Genomic DNA, 19,231 nt, shown 5'->3' on the forward strand with positions numbered 1-19,231 from the left:
TGCTAAGAAAAAAAGGACTACTTTAAGGTCAGATCCCTCGTTTGTGTGTTTATTTAGTTATTTGTCTGGGAGAGCTGGAGGACCGGCGGCCAGTGCCTCAGAAGGAGTAATAGACATGTGCTTGTTTATCATTAGCTTTCGGGTGATGTGAGAATCTTAGTTTAAAAAAAGTGACCCTCGTGACTAGCTTTGTTGGCCAGTGTCACATTTAGACTACACGGACATGTTAACGGTTTAAAATCAGTTGGCTAGGTGTTCCTCTAAACGTTTTGTCTCTATTTGTGCAGTCAACTATCTATCTATCTATCTATCTATCTATCTATCTATCTATCTATCTATCTATCTATCTATCTATCTATCTATCTATCTATCTATCTATCCAGTCTCATCTATCTATCTATCTATCTATCTATCTATCTATCTATCTATCTATCTATCTATCTATCTATCTATCTATCTATCTATCCATCCATCTCATCTATCTATCTATCTATCTATCTATCTATCTATCTATCTATCTATCTATCTATCTATCTATCTATCTATCTATCTATCTCTATCTATCCATCCAGTCTCATCTATCTATCTATCTATCTATCTATCTATCTATCTATCTATCTATCTATCTATCTATCTATCTATCCATCCAGTCTCATCTATCTATCTATCTATCTATCTATCTATCTATCTATCTATCTATCTATCTATCTATCTATCCCATCCATCCAGTCTCATCTATCTATCTATCTATCTATCTATCTATCTATCTATCTATCTATCTATCTATCTATCTATCTATCCATCCATCCAGTCTCATCTATCTATCTATCTATCTATCTATCTATCTATCTATCTATCTATCTATCTATCTATCTATCCATCCAGTCTCATCTATCTATCTATCTATCTATCTATCTATCTATCTATCTATCTATCTATCTATCTATCTATCCATCCATCCATCCATCCATCCAGTCTCATCTATCTATCTATCTATCTATCTATCTATCTATCTATCTATCTATCTATCTATCTATCTATCTATCTATCTATCTATCTATCTATCCATCCAGTCTCATCTATCTATCTATCTATCTGTCTGTCTGTCTGTCTGTCTGTCTGTCTGTCTGTCTGTCTATCTATCTATCTATCTATCTATCTATCTATCTATCTATCTATCTATCTCTTAAATGTAGTACAAATAATCGATCAGTTTGTGTAAAGTGTGTCACGTTCCGTTTCTGCGCCTCAGCTCAAAGTGCAGCAGTGATTTGCCCAGGCGGTGCTTCTGCGCAGGCGCGCCGCTGGCTGTCAAGGTGTGGACACGGCGAGCGCGCGAGTGGGAACGCAGTGGCGAGCTTTCAGGCACGGGAGCGGACGCGTCTTAAAAAAAAAGGGCCGGAAGGGGCGAACGCCAGTCCGTTTTTACTAAAGCAATTATGTTCACCAACGCGCCCCGGCCGTCTCCCTTTGAAGCTGTCGATATATAGCCGGGAAGCTGTCGCGTCTTTGCCCGTCACCTATGAGCCGAAGCGAAGCGCGAAGGGCGCAGGTAGAAGAGCAGAGCCGGAAGAACCCGCATTACTGGTCGCCTTCGCTTTGTTCGGCTTCCTCCGAGTGGATCGTCGCTGATATTATCGCGTAAATGCGGTGAGCCTTAAAGCGCGTCCGAGCTGCAGAAATTATGACGGACTTGAGGAAAAACAAACTCTTCGTCCTGGTGGACGTGCTGTGTGTCGTTGTAGGTAAGCGAGTTCAGCCTTTCGACGTTCAGTGTTTCCGTTCCGAAGTTCGTCTCTGAACTCGAGGTCGCTTGTTGAACGCCGTTTCTAACAAGTGGTTTGTCTTTTTCTGAGCAATTTGGGTTGCTGACAGATGACGCAGACGTGGACGATCAAAACTAAAAAGTGAATAAAACTGTGTTTGCATCGTAAAGTGAATTGGCGGCTGTAAACCTAGAGACAACCAGGTGGTCGGTTGCGTTTAAACCAAGCGTTTTGTGTTTGTGATGAGTTTAATTTGACCTCGCGTAAGCACGCAGCCTTGGCTTTGCCCCAATAAACAATCTTGACTTGCTGTCACTGGGTGTAACGTGAAGACCAGTATGTCCTGTGGGATCTCACTGATCGTGAACAAAGCCAACGCTTTAGGCCGTGTTCAAAGTGCCACGACAAGGGGCCCGTCGTCACAAGGTCGTGTTTAAACATCCAGGCTATTTCGGGGGGTGTGTTCTGCCTGTTTACAAATGGAGTCGCGTTGGCCTTGGCTTCTTCTTCTGGATTTTGCGAGTTCAGGAAGCTGACTGTTTGTTTATGGAAATGCGATCCAAAGCCCGTCAGTGTTTCCCGCAGTGTCTGGCAGCCCGTGGTGCCGCAGAAACGCTCCTTTTCTTGCATTTTTTGGCTTTTCTTGCACCTCTGCTCGCAGACCGACCGTGAGACAAACCCGGTGACCGTAAACATCTTAACATAGTCACACAGTGCCCATTATAGAAGATTCGCCTCGGCGCTGAAGTGAGTGCGAACCAGCTTGACCGTCACTTCCTTCGGAAACACTGTGTTTTTCTTAAAGGCATGAGGTAACCCTGCCGTGAAGCTGGGGAGATGAAGTTTCTGCACCTGCCCTTTGAAGTCCTTTATTGTGTCTGTGTTCTTCAAGCACCAGCTTTGGGTTTCATGAGGGCTAGAACTCGCCCCGGGCTCGATCCTTCACCTTTAGTCTCAGACTACACCTTTACTGGGCGCACGTGTCTAGATGACGTGATTTGAAGTGGCCGTGTTGTGTTCAGGGATGGACAGCATTGTCTCTAGTCCGTTTAAACAGGTGGACTGTTTCGGATGTTTTTCATTTAGGATGTAGGAAGGTAAACGACTACCTGAAGAGGGGAAAAAACTTGTTTAAAATGGATGCGTCAGTTTCTTAGTTTTTATGTGCTTTTGAAATTATATTGTTAGAGTAAAGTCATGGGCTGCACAGAGATGTTACGCTATTAAAATTGTTTTTGTTACCTGAGATTAAGCTGAATAAACATTAGACGGAAAACTAAAGCTTACGTCGCACAAAAATGTTTACTCGGTACTTAAACTTTTGTTAAACATTTTAGTTGCTAAAATGAATGATTAAAACTGAATCAAGAATAAATTCAAGCTATATATATAAAATTATATATATTTATATAAATTATATATTTTTAATATATATTTATATTTTTATTTATATTATATATATATATATTTATATTTATACATATATATTTATATTTATACATATATATTTATATTTATACATATATATTTATATTTATACATATATACATATATTTATTTATATTTATACATATATTTATTTATATTTATATATATATATGTGTGTGTATATTTAGATTTATATATATATGTGTATATTTATATTTTTATATATATATTTAGATTTATATATATATATATATATATATATATATATATATATATATATATATATATATATATATATATATATATATATATATAAAATTTTAGTTAGTGTTTTTTTTTTTTTTTTTTTTATAATACAAAAATTGGTTACAAGGTTGTACCACTTGACATTTTATCACCTGGACTGATCTTTTCCTGTCATTTTAAGAGACTTGTTCTCCTCCTCTCACTGATGAGGGTCGCACCATCAATATTTAACAGAATAGTTGACAGAAAACGAACATTCTGTCATTTAATTCAAACTGCTTAATTACTCGAGTCGGTCAGGGTTCTGATAAAGATTGATGTGTGGAAATAAAGGCACATCTGAAAAAGGTCAGTAACTTCTCATAACTAGATTGTATTCTGATAGATCTACGAGGACATAAAAGAGAGCTCAAAGTCCTGTAAATCTGAGACGCTTGGCCTTTAGCTAACGAAAGCAAGCACAGGTGGAATTATTCAGTCACTTTCAAATAAATATCAGCCTCTCGGATTGCTTTAGAAACAACAGAAAGTCCCAGAATCCAGCTACTGGAGAGTTTCTGTAAGTGTTTCTGGCCAGTCATATCCTTTCCCAGCCCTGAAAGTGACATTCAATCCAGCCCACCTCCCTCTGCTTCTCTTTTCCTTCTGTCTGAGGAAACGTTCCCTCCACACAAACGCAGTCGGGCTTTTTTAGCTCGGAGTATCTTACTGCTCCTCTACGCTGCTGTACTTTTTATTTTTGCGTTACGTTATCAGTCATTGAGTATTTACAGAAGTAATACTTATCGGACAATATTCAGCGTCCGTTCGAGTCAAAGCTGCAAGATGAGCGTTTAACTTCAGTGAAAGTGAAATTGATGGGAGTTATCTAAGCTTGACGGTTTTAATATCAAGCCAAGCGTATGGCCCATAAAGGACTTTCCAGGCCTTTTTTCCCCAAGAAGCATAGGATTTTAAATAAAGCACTTCATTTAATAACTAATATTATAACGTACAATAAAGAAATGTTTCTCGTTTTACCAGACCCTCTTTATACGTTAATTTCATTGGTATTTTGTAATAAAAAATAATTATGTTGCTTACAGGGCCTGTATGCAAATGCTTTTATACAGAGTGACTTACAGATGAGGAATGTAACGAAGAGTGATTCATACGAAGTTATTAAACATGAAAGCTGCAATAAATCATCTCTTCAGCAAAGTTCAAGCTACAACAGTAGTTTATATATGGGTTGAAGACTAAAAAGGTTTTAACCGTAATTAGCACTGTGATACTGCTTTAAAGTTTTTCTGAAAAACATTTTCTTTTTTAATTAATTAATTTTTTTTTTTTTTTTTTTTTTTTTTTTTTTTTTTTTTTTTTGAGCCAAAAATAAATACCACTCATTTTCCCGATTTACTAAATTTACCCACTGAAATATCATTTAGTGCAATAATCTAGTTAGGCATATTTACAACAAAAAACTATTTATGAAGCATTAAGAGATTACTTTCACCCCAAATACTAGTTGTTTGTCATTTTATTTAAAAAAATTTTAATACGCCACTATCATAGATTTTCGCATTTGTACGATTTTTTTTTTTTACTAATTTAATACACAATAAAATTGAACATGCTTCCTTTTTATTATCTAAATCAGAATAAGCATGTTGTTTTGTTATAGTCTAACCGAATTTCAATAGAATTTTCACATTTTCCAAAAAACTATTTTGAAACCTTTCTATGAAAATAAAACAGCTTTTGTGGGAAAAAAAAAATATTGTGAAATATTATAAGTTACAGTTTAAAATAACAATTTTCTTTTTTAATATATTTTACAGTGAAATTTATTGCTGTGATCAAAGCTCAATTTTAAGCTTCATTACTCCAGTCTTGAGTATCAAATAATCTTTCTGAAGTCATTCTAATATGCTGATTTGTGTTCAAGAAACATTTATTAGCATTGTTGAAAACGGGTGTGCTGCTTCACTTTTGATCAATTTAATGCATACTTGTTAAATAAAGAAGTAATGTACTATTTAAAAAAAATTTCCAGGTAGATTTAGGAAAATCAGCATCATAGCCGGCAAATACATATTTCCAGACTAGTTCCCTACAACTACTGGTGAAACAATATGGGAAAACAACAAGGAAAAGTTTAGCCTGTTGGAACTGTCATGCGTTATATTTTAGGTCTTAAACTTGTTCAGAAAGGTCTCCGTGAGATGGCAGTTGCAACATCGGCAAAATTGCTCAGAAACGGTCACTTCGCGAGTCTATTAACGTAACGAAGCTGTTCCATTAATCACAGAAACCTAAAGCGAAGCTGTTTTGCTAAACACTACCTATCGTACAAGTTAGCCAGTTTCCCATGCAATGTTCTATATTTCCGTAGCTTTCAGGAGCGTAAATCAAACCCTAGCGTTAGCGTGGGGAGGACAGATCAGGAGGAGGAGGAGGAGGGTGGGCGTTTCTTCTTGAAGTAGGGTTCCAGACTCTCCTGCGAGGCTGTACGCTCAGCACATAGCTTCCAAATGAGTCAGTCGGACTTGCCAAACTACAGCTCAGGGAGTGCTGCCGGCAGACAGACCGCCCTCAAAACTCTCACTTAAGGGGCGACAGGGTTGTATTTTCGTAACACTTATGATGGTACTCCAGAAAAGCCACAAAGAAAGTCAAGAACATCTCATTTTGGTCTTCAGAGTAGGAACAGAGCGCGATCGTTGCGGGTTCGTCTCGCATGAACCGGGTCTCGTATGTTGAAACGTGAAGCGTCTCGTGTTGAAAGCGGAGTGTATTTGTTAATGCACCTTGAAACAAGTTTGGGTACTAGATAAGTCGGTAAAAACATAGGGTTTGTTTGATAATGAAAGGTGGTGAACCAATGTTAGGGTGAAGGTCAAAGCCGACCCTAAGAAAATAGGCAACTCCCTGTAGCCAAAACCAAAAGGAAGATTTCAGTTTTTTCCCCTTTTTTAAATGACTGAGTGGGTTTTTCGCCAGGGTTTTATTATTTTTTTATTTTTCTTTGGAAATGCACCAACTCATGCGTCCTTGAATCTGCCAGCAGCTCAATTCAGATTTACTGTAAATGTATGAGCTAAATGCTCTTTCAGTTTCAGTTTCTTGTACCACCACCATAGTCTTTATAATTCTGCATTTACTGAGACCATGTCTAAGTGACAATAGTTTCAAAGAAAATCGAACACCAATTTTATTTTGTGTACTTTCAGACGCTCCAAGTAGTTAAGTTACAGTAAAGCTACGTCCTTAAAGGGATAGTTCACCCAAAAATAATATTTCTGTTTTTAATTGCTCGTTACAAACCCGTGAGACCTTGGTTTGTCTTTGGAAGGCAAATTACGATATTTGAATGAAACCTGAGATCTTTCTGACCCTCCGTAGACAGCAACTACCAGAGTCGAGGCCCAGAAAGATCGTGTGAAGCTACGAGAATACTTTTTGAAAACAAAAATAACAACTCTGTATTTTAACAAGTAGCTTGTTGTAAAGCGATTTGAGCTGCTGAAGTTAAAGGAAAAGTTGACTCGAAACCGACAATAGAGCCATTGTTAACTCTTCTGTTTTATGTGGAATAAAAAAGGTGTCACTTTTGAGCGTAATGTCAAAGCCGCTCTTCTGCATGCAGTGAAATATGTCTCATATTCTTTATCTTTATTAGAGCTATAAAATCTCTGGTGCCCATTTGCTTTCATTATCCACGTATACTTTTTTGTCATCTAATATGATATGGTGTTTACATATGCCTGGACATGAGTATAAGTAGCCCTTATTTGCATTAATATTTTTAATAGCTGCTTGCACTTGCTTAGAGTAACGGACTAATATTTGAATCATATGGACTGTAACACACACATAACTAATATAGCTTAATATCAGCCAACACCTATCATCATACTGCCAATATTTCATAATTTTAAAGAATTAAAGGGTAAAATAAAAGTATGTCCCTCTGTAATGCCATCCTGAAAACACATGTAATCTAATACTAAAAAGTTTTGTCTACTTAAATGGAAAAAAAAATACATGTTTTCTTACTAAGTTGCTGAACAAGTCAAAGGAGCTCTGTGTAAACTATGAACACGGAGTGATTGGGATAATATCACTCATTTCAAAATGTGTTTTCGTACAACATTAATGGCGGGAAAATAAATCTAAATATAAAAATTGAGTATAAATTCAAGCAGATTGGAAATTATGAATCTGTAATAAACATAAATACAAATAACGGAAGCAGAGAATTGCTCTTCAGATCCGTTTTTCACTCTGGTCATGAGAGAAGATACGGCAGTTCATATCACAGCTAGCGTTCTCTTTTTACTATACAAGTTACATTTTGAACTTACCTCCACTGTAACCCAGTCTACTACCGTCGGTGAAGCCATATTTGATGACTTAGACATGTTTACATGGCAGAATATTACATTTGTTCCTTTTATAGAAAGGTGTATCCCGCCCCTCTCAAATCGAATACAATTTCATTCGGTTCAAACATTTTTATTCCGATTGAAGGCGTTTGCATGGAGCATTTTCATTTGGTTTAAACTTTTAAATCTGTTACAGTGCTCCGCGTAAACGCACCCAGTAAGCAAAACGTGAGCGTGAGTAAACGGTAACATCATTTCGCGAACATTTCCTTTTGTGTGCTGAATGAAACCGCTAGTTTGGTCCAGTAATGGCTCTGGCGTTCCTCCAGTGGTGTGAGGGGAGGTGTAACCGTTTCCAACTCAGATTGCCACCAATTATCCCACATACCGTAACTGCACACCAGTTTGAACCAAATAAAGCAACACCCCGTTCTGCCCTGCGTATTTATAGTGGTCATGAAGGAGTGGGAGGACGCTCTAAACAAAAAGGGGAAACATGAATGAGGTGGAGACTGCAGGAGTGGCGAGCTCTTTTTTGACTGCGGGACAAAAAGACGACAGTGCATCTAAATCTTCAGTCCTAAAACATTTTAGCAATCACCAACCCTAATTATCTCACTGTCACTACGTTGCAGTTTCTTAACATGCTGCAGTGACCTTATTCTCATATCAGGAGCTCATAGGTCAAAAGCACGTTCCTCGTGTTGTTCTAAAGCCCTAATATAGGGCAGTCGCTAAAATTATTTTGGGATTAATCGAGTAATTGGATAATTATTTGTGATTAATTTAAATTGACCCAAATGAGCAACAGACTTTAAAATGACTTCAAATACTTTTTTAAACTGCTTTTTAATATTTAACTCAAACGTCCACTTAAAGTGTCACTATTTTTCAAGTTAATCATCACGGGCAAAATGCAATCAATAATCAAGTATTTAAATTTAATTTTAATTTAAGCCCTGATCGTATAACTTGGCAAGATTTGGAATATAGAGAGCAAGTTGTATAGTTTTAATTTGGGCCCCATCCACGTTCATCGCATTTAAGAGAGAAGCGCAAAATACTTTTTTCAAAGGAAAAACTACCTGATTGCAAGCTAATGCTTTTATTTTTAGTGAAATGTTTAGTTAAAAGCTGGAGTGCGTTGCGTTTGCTCGCATAGCATGAAGAAGGGAAAAAAAGCATTAAAACACTCATAAAAAGACCTCATACCAAAACGTGGTCCCTTAATGTTTTACAGGAAATTTCACTTCCTGTACCTTCAAATGGAACTAATTTGTTTCAGGGAATGGTTGAATGGTGACGGCTTGCTGCAGTTGAGACGAGGTTCGTTTTTCCTTAAGCGCTGCCCCAGTACTGCAAAGTGTTGGGTGTCAAGCACAACTTTCTTTAAGCACATCTTGCCCTCTCACTTCTACGTGCCACATCTTCTCCCTGCAGTCTTGTTTCGTTGCGCAATTAAACGGCCGCCGAGCTCGCACCTGCCAACTGAGGCTTTGAACTCAAAACCGTTTGATGATCTTCCACATTGACCATGTTTAATGTACCTTACACGGACTTAATTCCCTGGGTACACAGTCTGGAAAGTATTTGGGGAGCAATACTGATGAATTTCACCGAAGAGAACCAGAAAATACAGCTCAGCCTTTTCAAGTGTATAGCTGACAGATTTTGGACTTGATTGTCAAAGCTTCTCGATGGTTTGATCGTGTTTGTCATTAGTCAGTGACAGTTTGAAATAAAAAAAGTACTTCACTCGGTGAGATCTTTCAGTTTTCCATCTTGCAATTTTACCCGTCTTTTTGTTTCCTAATAACGTGTCTCAACAGTTGAAAAGTTTGGAGAGGAAAAATGAGACTCTGTTTTATTGGGCTTTTATTTTAATTTGTTTGGAGAGTATTCAGCTGGCTAACATACAGAAAAGGCCAAGCTCAGCTCCAGATCCTCAAAGTGTCTGAATCTCAATGGTGTGATAAAAGTGGAGCCATTGTCTTGGGGTCTCCCTCAACAGGATGGTCTAAGAGACCTGAGGGAAAGTTTCTTTTTCTTGCATTTGTTTCGTAAGGAAAAAATCCATTAATGGAAACAAAAATACAAGTTTCCATTCCAAGTTAGAAAGCCATCCTTATGCACCACTGCTGAAGTGAAATGGTAACGCTTTACAATAGGAGTCCATTTCTACGTTAGTGTTGTTTGCGTTTTAATTTGCTTTTACTAATAAGTTTTAAAGTGAATTCTGTTAACATATAGTTAACAAAATAGTAAAGCACGATTGTGCTATTTTAAAACTGACTAATCGTGATTAATCGTATCAACCTGACTATCAGTGTCAGTAAAGTCCTTTGACCTAATTATGAATCATTACTCTACTTCTAAAATTGTCTGTTCAGCTACATAGAGCTTAATAACAATTATTACTTTTGGGGCAAAGTGACATGAGCGGTATTGTTTTAATAGGGCACCGCTGAGATGAGGATGTCTATTGGTTTTTTAGTGTATTATGTTTTGTGTGCGTGTTATTCACTGTTCAGACCACAGTGTATGGAAATACAGTGACATCTGATGAATACAAAGACACTTTTATTTGCTCTTAAGTGCCTCTTTGATTCTGTTACTCTTTGACAGCATGAAGCTACTTGTCTCAAGATTAAACCACAACTCAGAATGACTTTTCAGTAAGTTATGTTGCACCATTGCATTTAAAAAAAAACGTTTCTCAATGATTTACGTTTCTAAATCTCTAGCGCCAATTCTCTTTAAGTACATTAAAACAAACATTTGTCTGGAAAAACACGTTTGTTTTGTAAGGTGCAAAACGAAAGAAAGCATCTTCGTAAACGCTTTAAAAAATTCAGTTGTGTAAAGTTGGAGCTGCAGTCTTGTATGAATGGTGCTCTATGGAAATGTTTTAGTAGCGTATTATATGATTATTAATGAGCCCCTTATGTACAGATTATGATTCTTGTTTGTATATGTTTAATGGCCCTTGTGGAATAATATTGAACATATTTTTTTTTCCAAATATGAAAACCGCCTGGTTGAAAGTCAACTCCCTCAAATTGAGCCCAGAGTTAAATCTGTGACGGACCTGACCGTCTGTCTCACACATTCAGCAAATTCTGGATTTGGACATCAATATTTAGAAACCCTGTTAAAAAAACATGTTTTCCTGCTTGTGTAACATCTTTCTGATATCTCTATTGGTCTTCGACTTCTATAGCGTACCTGAAAGCTATAGATCCTACTTGATCAATAGATTATGGATTTACAAGAAGTAACATTGTTATTAATGTTCTCTTGGATCGCTTTGGCTTAGGATCACATGGTTGCCGGGTGATTTTGTAACATTTCCAAATGTCCCAAGGACATTTTCCATTCATTAAAGGATCACGCTGTGGCTACATTCAGACATATGCATCTCCAGCCACATCAGTTGTGGAAAGGATGTCTGGGCTGTGGGTGTGTACGGTCATGTTCATGGTATGCCTCACAACGTGTTTTGGGTTAAGATGGTGTGGTCAGGTGACTTCCTCATAGCTGTGGAATAATTTTCCGTATGACTGTTAAAAAGGAAAAAAAAGAGGTACTATAAATAGTCACTGCTTCCAAGGCAGAATTCAGATGGTATTGGTTATTAAAAAAATAATTGGAAAAAATTGTTACTTTTCATGAAATCATCTATGTTGCATAAATAACTGCTTCAATTTTATGTTTATTTGTGTATATATTGTGTGTGTAAAGCATATCAATTCATGATTTAATGGATTGAAAATGTTTGTCATGATAGGAAAAATTTTACAATGGAATTTTCTTTAGTACTTTATCTAACTGCTTTAACAATAACAAAAACATGATTCTTTGCACAATAATCAACATATGTTGTTTAGGAATTAATGTAATCAGAAATGGTTGAATATTTTACTTTAGATAAAAGGTTTCAGGAAATTCACCTTTTATATTCTCCACATTAGACAAGAACTTTTGATTTAGGAAGTATTAACGTTCACGTATTTGTCTCATTTCCTCTCTCCTGTAGCTTCTCTTCCCTTCGTGATAATGAACATTGCGTCCAAGCCATACGAGCGGGGCATCTACTGCCAGGACGAGAGCATTAGTTACCCTTACAAAGACGACACAATCTCCCACGTGACGCTGGCTGCGGTCACCATCACCTGCACTATCATCATCGTGAGTCCCTCTTTCATCGATCTCCATTATCCCTTCCATGATCTCACCATCCCATGAGTCACACGCTGATTCTCAACAAAGTGTTCGTTCATGACTCTGCACAGCGGAGGGTTTTATTATGCACAACAACACAGCGTTACGTGCTCACGGACTCGCTTGATATATTTATGACAAACCTAACTTTATTGCACTTTTCTAAACGTTTCCCATCTTCTGTTCATCTAGATATCTTCGGGTGAAGCGTACCTGGTGTACAGCAAAAAAATTCAGTCCAGCTCTACCTTTAATCAATATGTGTCGGCCATATATAAAGTGCTGGGTGCCTTCTTGTTCGGAGGAGCCGTCAGCCAATCACTGACGGACTTGGCCAAGTACACCATTGGGCGACCACGGCCACATTTCTTAACAGTATGTGCTCCCAGAGTCTGCAAAGGATACATGGCCTCGATCAACTGCACGGGCCCACAAAGTGATGTGACTGAAGCCCGGTATGTTTCTCACTGTAAATGTTTTAACGTCTTGATTTCGGTGAATTTCTTTTGAAACCGTATGTGATTTGTGTGTCGTAGGTTGTCCTTCTACTCTGGTCACTCCTCCTTTGGGATGTATTGCATGCTCTTTCTAGCGGTGAGTGCTACAGCAGCCAAATGCTAATACGTTACATTTTAAAAGGGTAAATGAAATCAAAATTAACTTTGCCATTGTACTATAAAACATCCTGTGAGTTTCAGAACTTGACTGATCGTATACTGAAGTCAATCTGTAAAAATGACGTGCGTCTTTATAACGCAATAGTGTGGATAAACACCACTTTCGCAGAAGATAATCAATGCCTGCTTCTACATATCTGCCTGTTTCGCCCCGCCCATAAGTTTACTCATGTATTGTAAATACCAAGAGCAGCAAATGCAAGTCTTAAGAAAGGCAAACACATATGAAGGATATAGGCTGTCAAACTGTCAGCCAATCTTAGCATTTACTGTCTACGGTCCGTCACGTCTATTAAAACAGATGTGTTCAGATGAGGGGGGTCAAACATGATCGTCTATGATAGTCACAAATAGTCTATTACTGCTAAAATGGGGGGGGTTTTGCTGCAAAAAAAAAAATACTGGTAACATGCCTTTCCAAACCTCTAAAGGTTTTGTTCTTCTTTGGAAAACAAGATATTTTGGATGGAAACTGGAAGGCTTTGACTTTCATGGCTCAGAAAAGTATAAAAGGCATTGTTAAAATAGTCCATCTGCGATCAGTGGTTCAGTCTTAATTTTATAAAGCGATGAGAATACCTTTTGTTTGCAAAGAAAATAAAAATATCTTAAACGGCATGCGCAGTTTACGTGCAGCAATATCTTCCAAAATGGCACTATAGAAGACACATTGTTGACACATCTTTATTTTTAATCTCTTTGCATACAAAAATATTCCCGTAGCTTCAGTTGAACCATTTATGGCAGATTATTTTGTTTATGTCTTTTATATTTTTCTGCACCTTGACATTCTTCATTACTTGGCAGTCAATTGGACAGTCACAAGATGTCTAAAATGTCTTAAATTGTTCTGAAGACGAACAAAGCTTTAAAGGGGTTTGGAACAACGTGTGGTTTATGGGTGGAGTATGTCTTTGAAAGCAGTGACATTTACTGGTGTTCAGTACATTTTCAAGGCAAAATCTAGTTATTTGAAAGGAATCCATGCCATTAGAAGCTTCCGTTGTGAAAGATCTTCACACGCAGATTTTTGCATTGTTCAAATCGGTTAACCGACAGAAGGCTGCTTGGTTTGAAAGTGACCTTGTTGTGAGCTGCGGTTCATACATGGCTACATTTGATCATATTTTGCTACTGTGATTGCACGAATTTACATTTTTGAACATTTTGCAAACAAACTGGAACAAATTTCATGAAACTACCAGAGAACAGGACAAAAAAACTGTTAAAAAGTAATCTCTGAAATCAGCCAAGACAGGTTCTGCGTCATTCTTAGCACAGAATGATTTACAAAACAAACTTACATATCTAAGAGAGCCTTTGCTGTTAGCATTTGTTATTTCCCAAAAGCCAAACAGCTCAACAAGTCATGATTATTTTGTCTAATGAAAGTCACCTCTGCTTTTTTCTCACCAGTTCTATGTTCAGGCCAGATTGCATGCAAAATGGGCTCGTCTCCTGAGGCCGACTATCCAGTTCTTCCTGGTGGCCTTTGCCGTGTATGTAGGTTACACTCGTGTGTCTGATTATAAGCACCACTGGAGCGACGTGCTGGTGGGGCTCCTCCAGGGGGCGCTCATTGCAATTCTCACTGTGAGTTAACCCATTTTTCCTTAAAAATATCCAGAAACGTCCTCAAAAACAACCCAAAAAAAAAATCACCCTTTCGTTATTCCGAATCTGTGTTACTAGAAAGAATTAGTTTTTAAAAAATGGTAATTATTTATTTATTTGTAATGGAAACAAAGATGAAACGTAACATTTAAAGCATAGCTTTCTGATTTAATTACTGCATGACTGCTAACAGTCATTGTCTCTTACAGGTGCGATACGTATCTAATTTCTTCAAGGTTCGTCCTCATCCTCAGTGCTCAAGTCCAGAGACGGCAGACAATGAGGAACGGAAACCAAGCTTACATTTAAGCGACGTAGAGCACAATAACCATTTAGGTTATTCTGGACCTGTGTGAGGCCGAACATTACATCTCCCACAAACCACTGGACTGACGGAAGGGGGCGGAGCAAGACTGCAATGCTCAGAATGGTCCTCCTTGGAAAAATTTACAAAAAGCTTTAGTGTGCCTTTAGTGTGTCCTTTTGAAGGAGAGAGAACTTTTTATACATATTTAATCAATTTATTTTAATCAGAATGATTTGCTGAGGATGTTGAGGGGCCGGATTGATTTTTTTATTATTTTTTTTTTTAAATAAAAAAAGTCTATATACTGGACCATGTACGGCATGTATAATCTTATTTGAATTGTAAATCTTACTGTTTTGTAAATAGCGGCTTGCTTTTCTTATATTATTTGATGAACCCAACAGAATCGTACATTCTGTCGTTACAAATGCAGAACTCACTTTTGCTAATATTATGTGCCTTAGTAACTATATAGTAATCTGGACTGCAAATAGTGAATAATGTAAAAAAAACAAAATTGCTAGGATATCTTGGTTTTGTTCCCCTATGTTTAAAATTTAAACGCGAGATACCACTACAGCATCTGCAAGTCTGTTATGCTTCTTTATATTTTCGGTTTTTGCATTTAAAAAAAGCTGGCTTTATTGAACTTTGGAACCGTTGTTTGCTTTTGACCAAATTTGTATTAAATATTTGTAATATTAATCTGCTTGTTGGTTGAGTACTGCACTGTTATTGTTGGAACATTTTTCAGATTTCGCTACCTTAACGAATTTTCGCAGCCTTTTTTTATTTTTAAATGCATAACTGCTGCTATGGTTACGCCTGTTGTTTTGCGCCTGTAAACAGACTTTTGAAAATGCCATTTTAAAAACAAAAACGCACTCGCGTAAACAGGCCCTAAACATGATGAAAAGGAATCTTGTTTGTATTGCATTTGCATTCTACTGAAGAAAAAAAAAAAACCATTTAATATTTGCATGTCCTGTTTGAATATTTTAATCCAGAAATCTCGTGTCAATACTGTATGTGTTTATTTAGGCATGAATTAACACAAATTCAATCCACCCAGTTTTACTTTCCGTAAGGGATATATTAGCCAGAAGTGCTTGTCAAACACTTTTGATTTTATTTGGTTTGCAAGTGTTTTTTAGCCACGTTTTCATGTGCACTTTCCTGTCAGTCCAGCGCCGCAGTAGCCTGGCGTTTAATGTCGACCATGTATTCCGCCGCAAATGAGATGGTCAAAATTAGTTTGTCGACATTCTTTTAATTAGTTTAATCAGACCTCCGATTAATGCAATGTCGAGGTAAGGAAACTTAGAAAGAAATGCACTGCTGAATACTTTTATTCTAATATTAAATGATTAAATAACATAAAGTCAAATGTCTTTATTCATGTTATAGCTAGGGTTGGGTACCTTTCACGTTTTTACCGGTATCGGTACCTAAAATATAAATAATTAGTAAATTGGGAGTGTATTTTAAGAACATTTTTCTCATTGACTGGTAATATGTACAACTCTGATGTAAACAAGTACAGATGAGAAGCACGCGAAGGAGACGCTGAATGGAAACGTCACACTTTTTAATCCCAGTTGATTTAATGTTAATCGGTACTACCCTAGCTATAACATAGGCAGTGAAACTTGGTTGGTCAGGATGGTAATAAAGCTTCCATCCTACCCTTGTGTTCCTAAAATGGCAATTGTGTGACAAAAACCTACTTACTACTCTATATCATGTTGCGTTACCTCAAATGTAAGTTGTTATTTTGTGGGTTTCCATCTGGCCCGATTCCTCTCAGCTTATTCCAGAAGATGGCAGAGAAAGCTTCCTTTGGGAATGGTTTTGGGTTTATTGTCAAATTACTGTGTCCAGAGCTATTTTAGCTTTGTGTTGTTGGTGTCTTCTACAGCAATTAATTTGCGCGTCATTTTGTTTGAAGATCAGTTAGCTTCCCACAAATTCCTCAGTCGGTTGGTTCGCACTTTCGACGATACGCATTTAGATCTACCACAATCTTAAAATACACAAGTGTTCAATGCTGCAAAGTTCACCGGGATGAATCTTTTAGCTTGGGTCAACTGTATTTCATGCTGTAGCCCATCCACCATTTCCTACGCCCCATGACGTGTTGCGCAAATCACATGAATGACTTTCTTTTACACTGTAAATAAGCTAAAGGTTCAGCAAGATGTTCATTCTTATGAACGCAAACAAAAAGCATTTTGAAAATGCCTTTATTATTTAGCTTTTATTATTTATATTTTTACTCACCATTAATCTTTAAAAGGAAATGTAAAAGCATGAAAAAAATTACCGGATAGCTATAGATATAGGTTTTTTTAATGTATCGTGTCACCCCTAATATACCACGTTATTCTACTAACTTCTGAAAATGGAAAATTGCTAAATTGCTATTCCAGACAGGAATTATTTTGCGTTGTTTGAAACGACATGCAGCAGTCTTTTTAAACCAAACTTCCCCGAACTGGAAATGCCTCATGTAATTTAAAACGCAAGTAAGCTCGTAAGAAAAAGCTGGATATGAGGTTGACTACATGTATGTTTCAATGTTTGCTAAGTCCTTGAAAAACGGTTCCTGTTTGGTGTTCCCCTCAAAACAGAGGCTTTTGATTTTGCTCCCATTTATTGTCACGTTCGACGTGCCCTCTGAAATAATTTTGAACATCGTACCTGTAAGTTACCGATGTTGTTTTCGCCACCACCGAAAGCCGAGATTTAATGGCGGCGCGAACCGCGTTTACGGGAAACACGGCGCGAGACCGTTGTTATTAGCCCCTCCCATTTTATTTTGATTGGAGTAGCGCAGGTGTCTGCTCCACCAATGAGATAACTGATATGCAGCGTTGCTATGCGAGCATTAGCAAATCAGAAACTAGAGAGCTGAATATCGGCCCGAAAAAAAGGAGGCCGTTTTTCACGTTTAATTATCATCGGTGAGGGCTTTTTTTGGACTTTTTTTTGTTTTGCAATGCTTCTGAAATGTAACTATGTACCTGATAACTTATCATGCCATTGTTCGTCTTCGCAATCGTCAAAATTTTATCTTTATAAACGTATCCAAACAACTACAGAACATTAAAAAAAATCCGTTGAGTTCATTTACTGGCCAAAAAAAGGCCTCCTTCCTTTAGGAAAATGGAAGGTGCAGTAATTCTGAGTCATATGTGGCATATAGCCTGGCGAAAGTAAATAATCCAGAAGGGATCTGCACAGAGCTGGAGGCCCAGAGAGACAATGCTACGCTTCTTTCAGCCCAGGGGTCAGTGAAGCCTGGCTCCTGGCCATACCAACCACCGGCTCGATTTGGTTTATATATTTATACTCGCTCACTGTTGCTGCTGTTCTCTAAAAACACATTGAATAACACACTGACTATTACTTCAGACACTCCTATCTAAAGATGCAATAGTCCTCTCAAATAGACTTGTACTTGTTAATGGATTTGGAAATGTATACCTTTAAATTACAGTCACGTAAATGATATCGAAGGCCAGATGTCCTGCTAACTCTGAGCTGGCTCCCGCCGAGGTCAGGGGATCCACAAGAGACATCTGGACTGGACTGCTGTGGCTCGGGTCTGGAAAAAATACAGGGTCTGTTAACCTGCCAAGCGGGCTGCAGATAGTGGGTAAAGGGGGAAAATATGAGCCCTATGGCTGGAGAGAGGAGACGAATTGGGTATTTTAAGGTCCAAAAAGTCAATGGTGGAGGGAATTTGAAAAACAAGAGCCTGGGTCTTTGGGTCCATTTGGAAATGTCCTGAAGGATTAAATTAAACGACCTAATAAAGAAATTGCAAATATATATTTTATAATATAATAATAACATGTGCGTGATACGTGATATACTGACTCCTTCTGGACATTTGAAGTATAACACGTTTTTATGTGATTGAATCTCGAAAACTGTTTTGGTGCGAGTTTCATTTCGGAGATATTCCTCAGACTATCAACACGTTAAGATATTTTTTTTTAAGTTAAAATACGATTGAACTGTATTGAATCCTGACACGATATATGCCATTTGTTGCAATATGTTACATATGTGGCATGCAATAATTAATATATTTATTATGAAGCAATACGTTTCATTTACAGTCGTACAAAACGAAACGTCTGGTTAAAATGACTATTTAAAAAAATAATAATACAAGTTATAATTTTAAATGTATATTTTAGAAACAGCAGGCTAGTAATCGTAAGCCAGCCATCGAATTAGCAATAATAAGCTTTATCGTTTGCGTGCTAATTTCGTACGCTTTAGTATGCTAAATATCATTATTCGCGGTATTTTAAGAAGGGAAGAAAAAAAAGTTCAGGTTCTACCGAGATTTGAACTCGGATCGCTGGATTCAAAGTCCAGAGTGCTAACCATTACACCATAGAACCACGTGCACCTTAAGAAGAGTCGGAGAAAATAAAGCATGGCTAACAACCCCTACGCTTTTAATCGATATAGTTACACGACAAAACAATTGTACACGCCATGTGTCATTAACTAATTAATTTTTCATATATTTGAATCTGAAATTACTTGACATCGCGCAAAACAACAACAACGACAAAAGGCAGTAAA

At 37.3% G+C, this 19,231-nt stretch overlaps 2 protein-coding genes and 1 non-coding gene across 5 annotated transcripts in view; 1 reads left to right on the forward strand and 2 right to left on the reverse strand.

The window, feature by feature from the left end:
- Positions 1 to 19,231, reverse strand: part of LOC122327734 (CUGBP Elav-like family member 5) — a 1,183,696-nt gene that overhangs the window by 862,281 nt on the left and 302,184 nt on the right. The gene's annotated exons all lie outside the window — the stretch shown is intronic.
- On the forward strand, positions 1,298 to 15,607 carry plpp2b (phospholipid phosphatase 2b). The gene is made up of 6 exons (XM_043223325.1): positions 1,298 to 1,745; positions 11,844 to 11,995; positions 12,221 to 12,483; positions 12,565 to 12,622; positions 14,122 to 14,298; positions 14,529 to 15,607. The coding sequence occupies exons 1-6, from the start codon at positions 1,685 to 1,687 to the stop codon at positions 14,673 to 14,675; spliced, it is 858 nt and encodes a 285-aa protein (XP_043079260.1). The 5' UTR covers positions 1,298 to 1,684; the 3' UTR covers positions 14,676 to 15,607.
- Positions 18,973 to 19,044, reverse strand: trnaq-uug. The gene has a single exon. It is a non-coding gene; the product is annotated as a tRNA-Gln (tRNA).

The sequence above is a fragment of the Puntigrus tetrazona genome, chromosome 22 (assembly GCF_018831695.1).
Source record: "Puntigrus tetrazona isolate hp1 chromosome 22, ASM1883169v1, whole genome shotgun sequence".
NCBI classification, from domain to species: Eukaryota; Metazoa; Chordata; class Actinopteri; order Cypriniformes; family Cyprinidae; genus Puntigrus; species Puntigrus tetrazona.

What these genes read in the sequence shown, in the direction of transcription:
- plpp2b (XM_043223325.1), top strand. Translation starts at nt 1,685, where the DNA reads ATGACGGACTTGAGGAAAAACAAACTCTTCGTCCTGGTGGACGTGCTG. An exon ending in CGTGCTGTGTGTCGTTGTAG is followed by an intron (nt 1,746 to 11,843) that starts GTAAGCGAGTTC and finishes TCTCTCCTGTAG; the next exon opens with CTTCTCTTCCCTTCGTGATA. An exon ending in AGTGATGTGACTGAAGCCCG is followed by an intron (nt 12,484 to 12,564) that starts GTATGTTTCTCA and finishes TGTGTGTCGTAG; the next exon opens with GTTGTCCTTCTACTCTGGTC.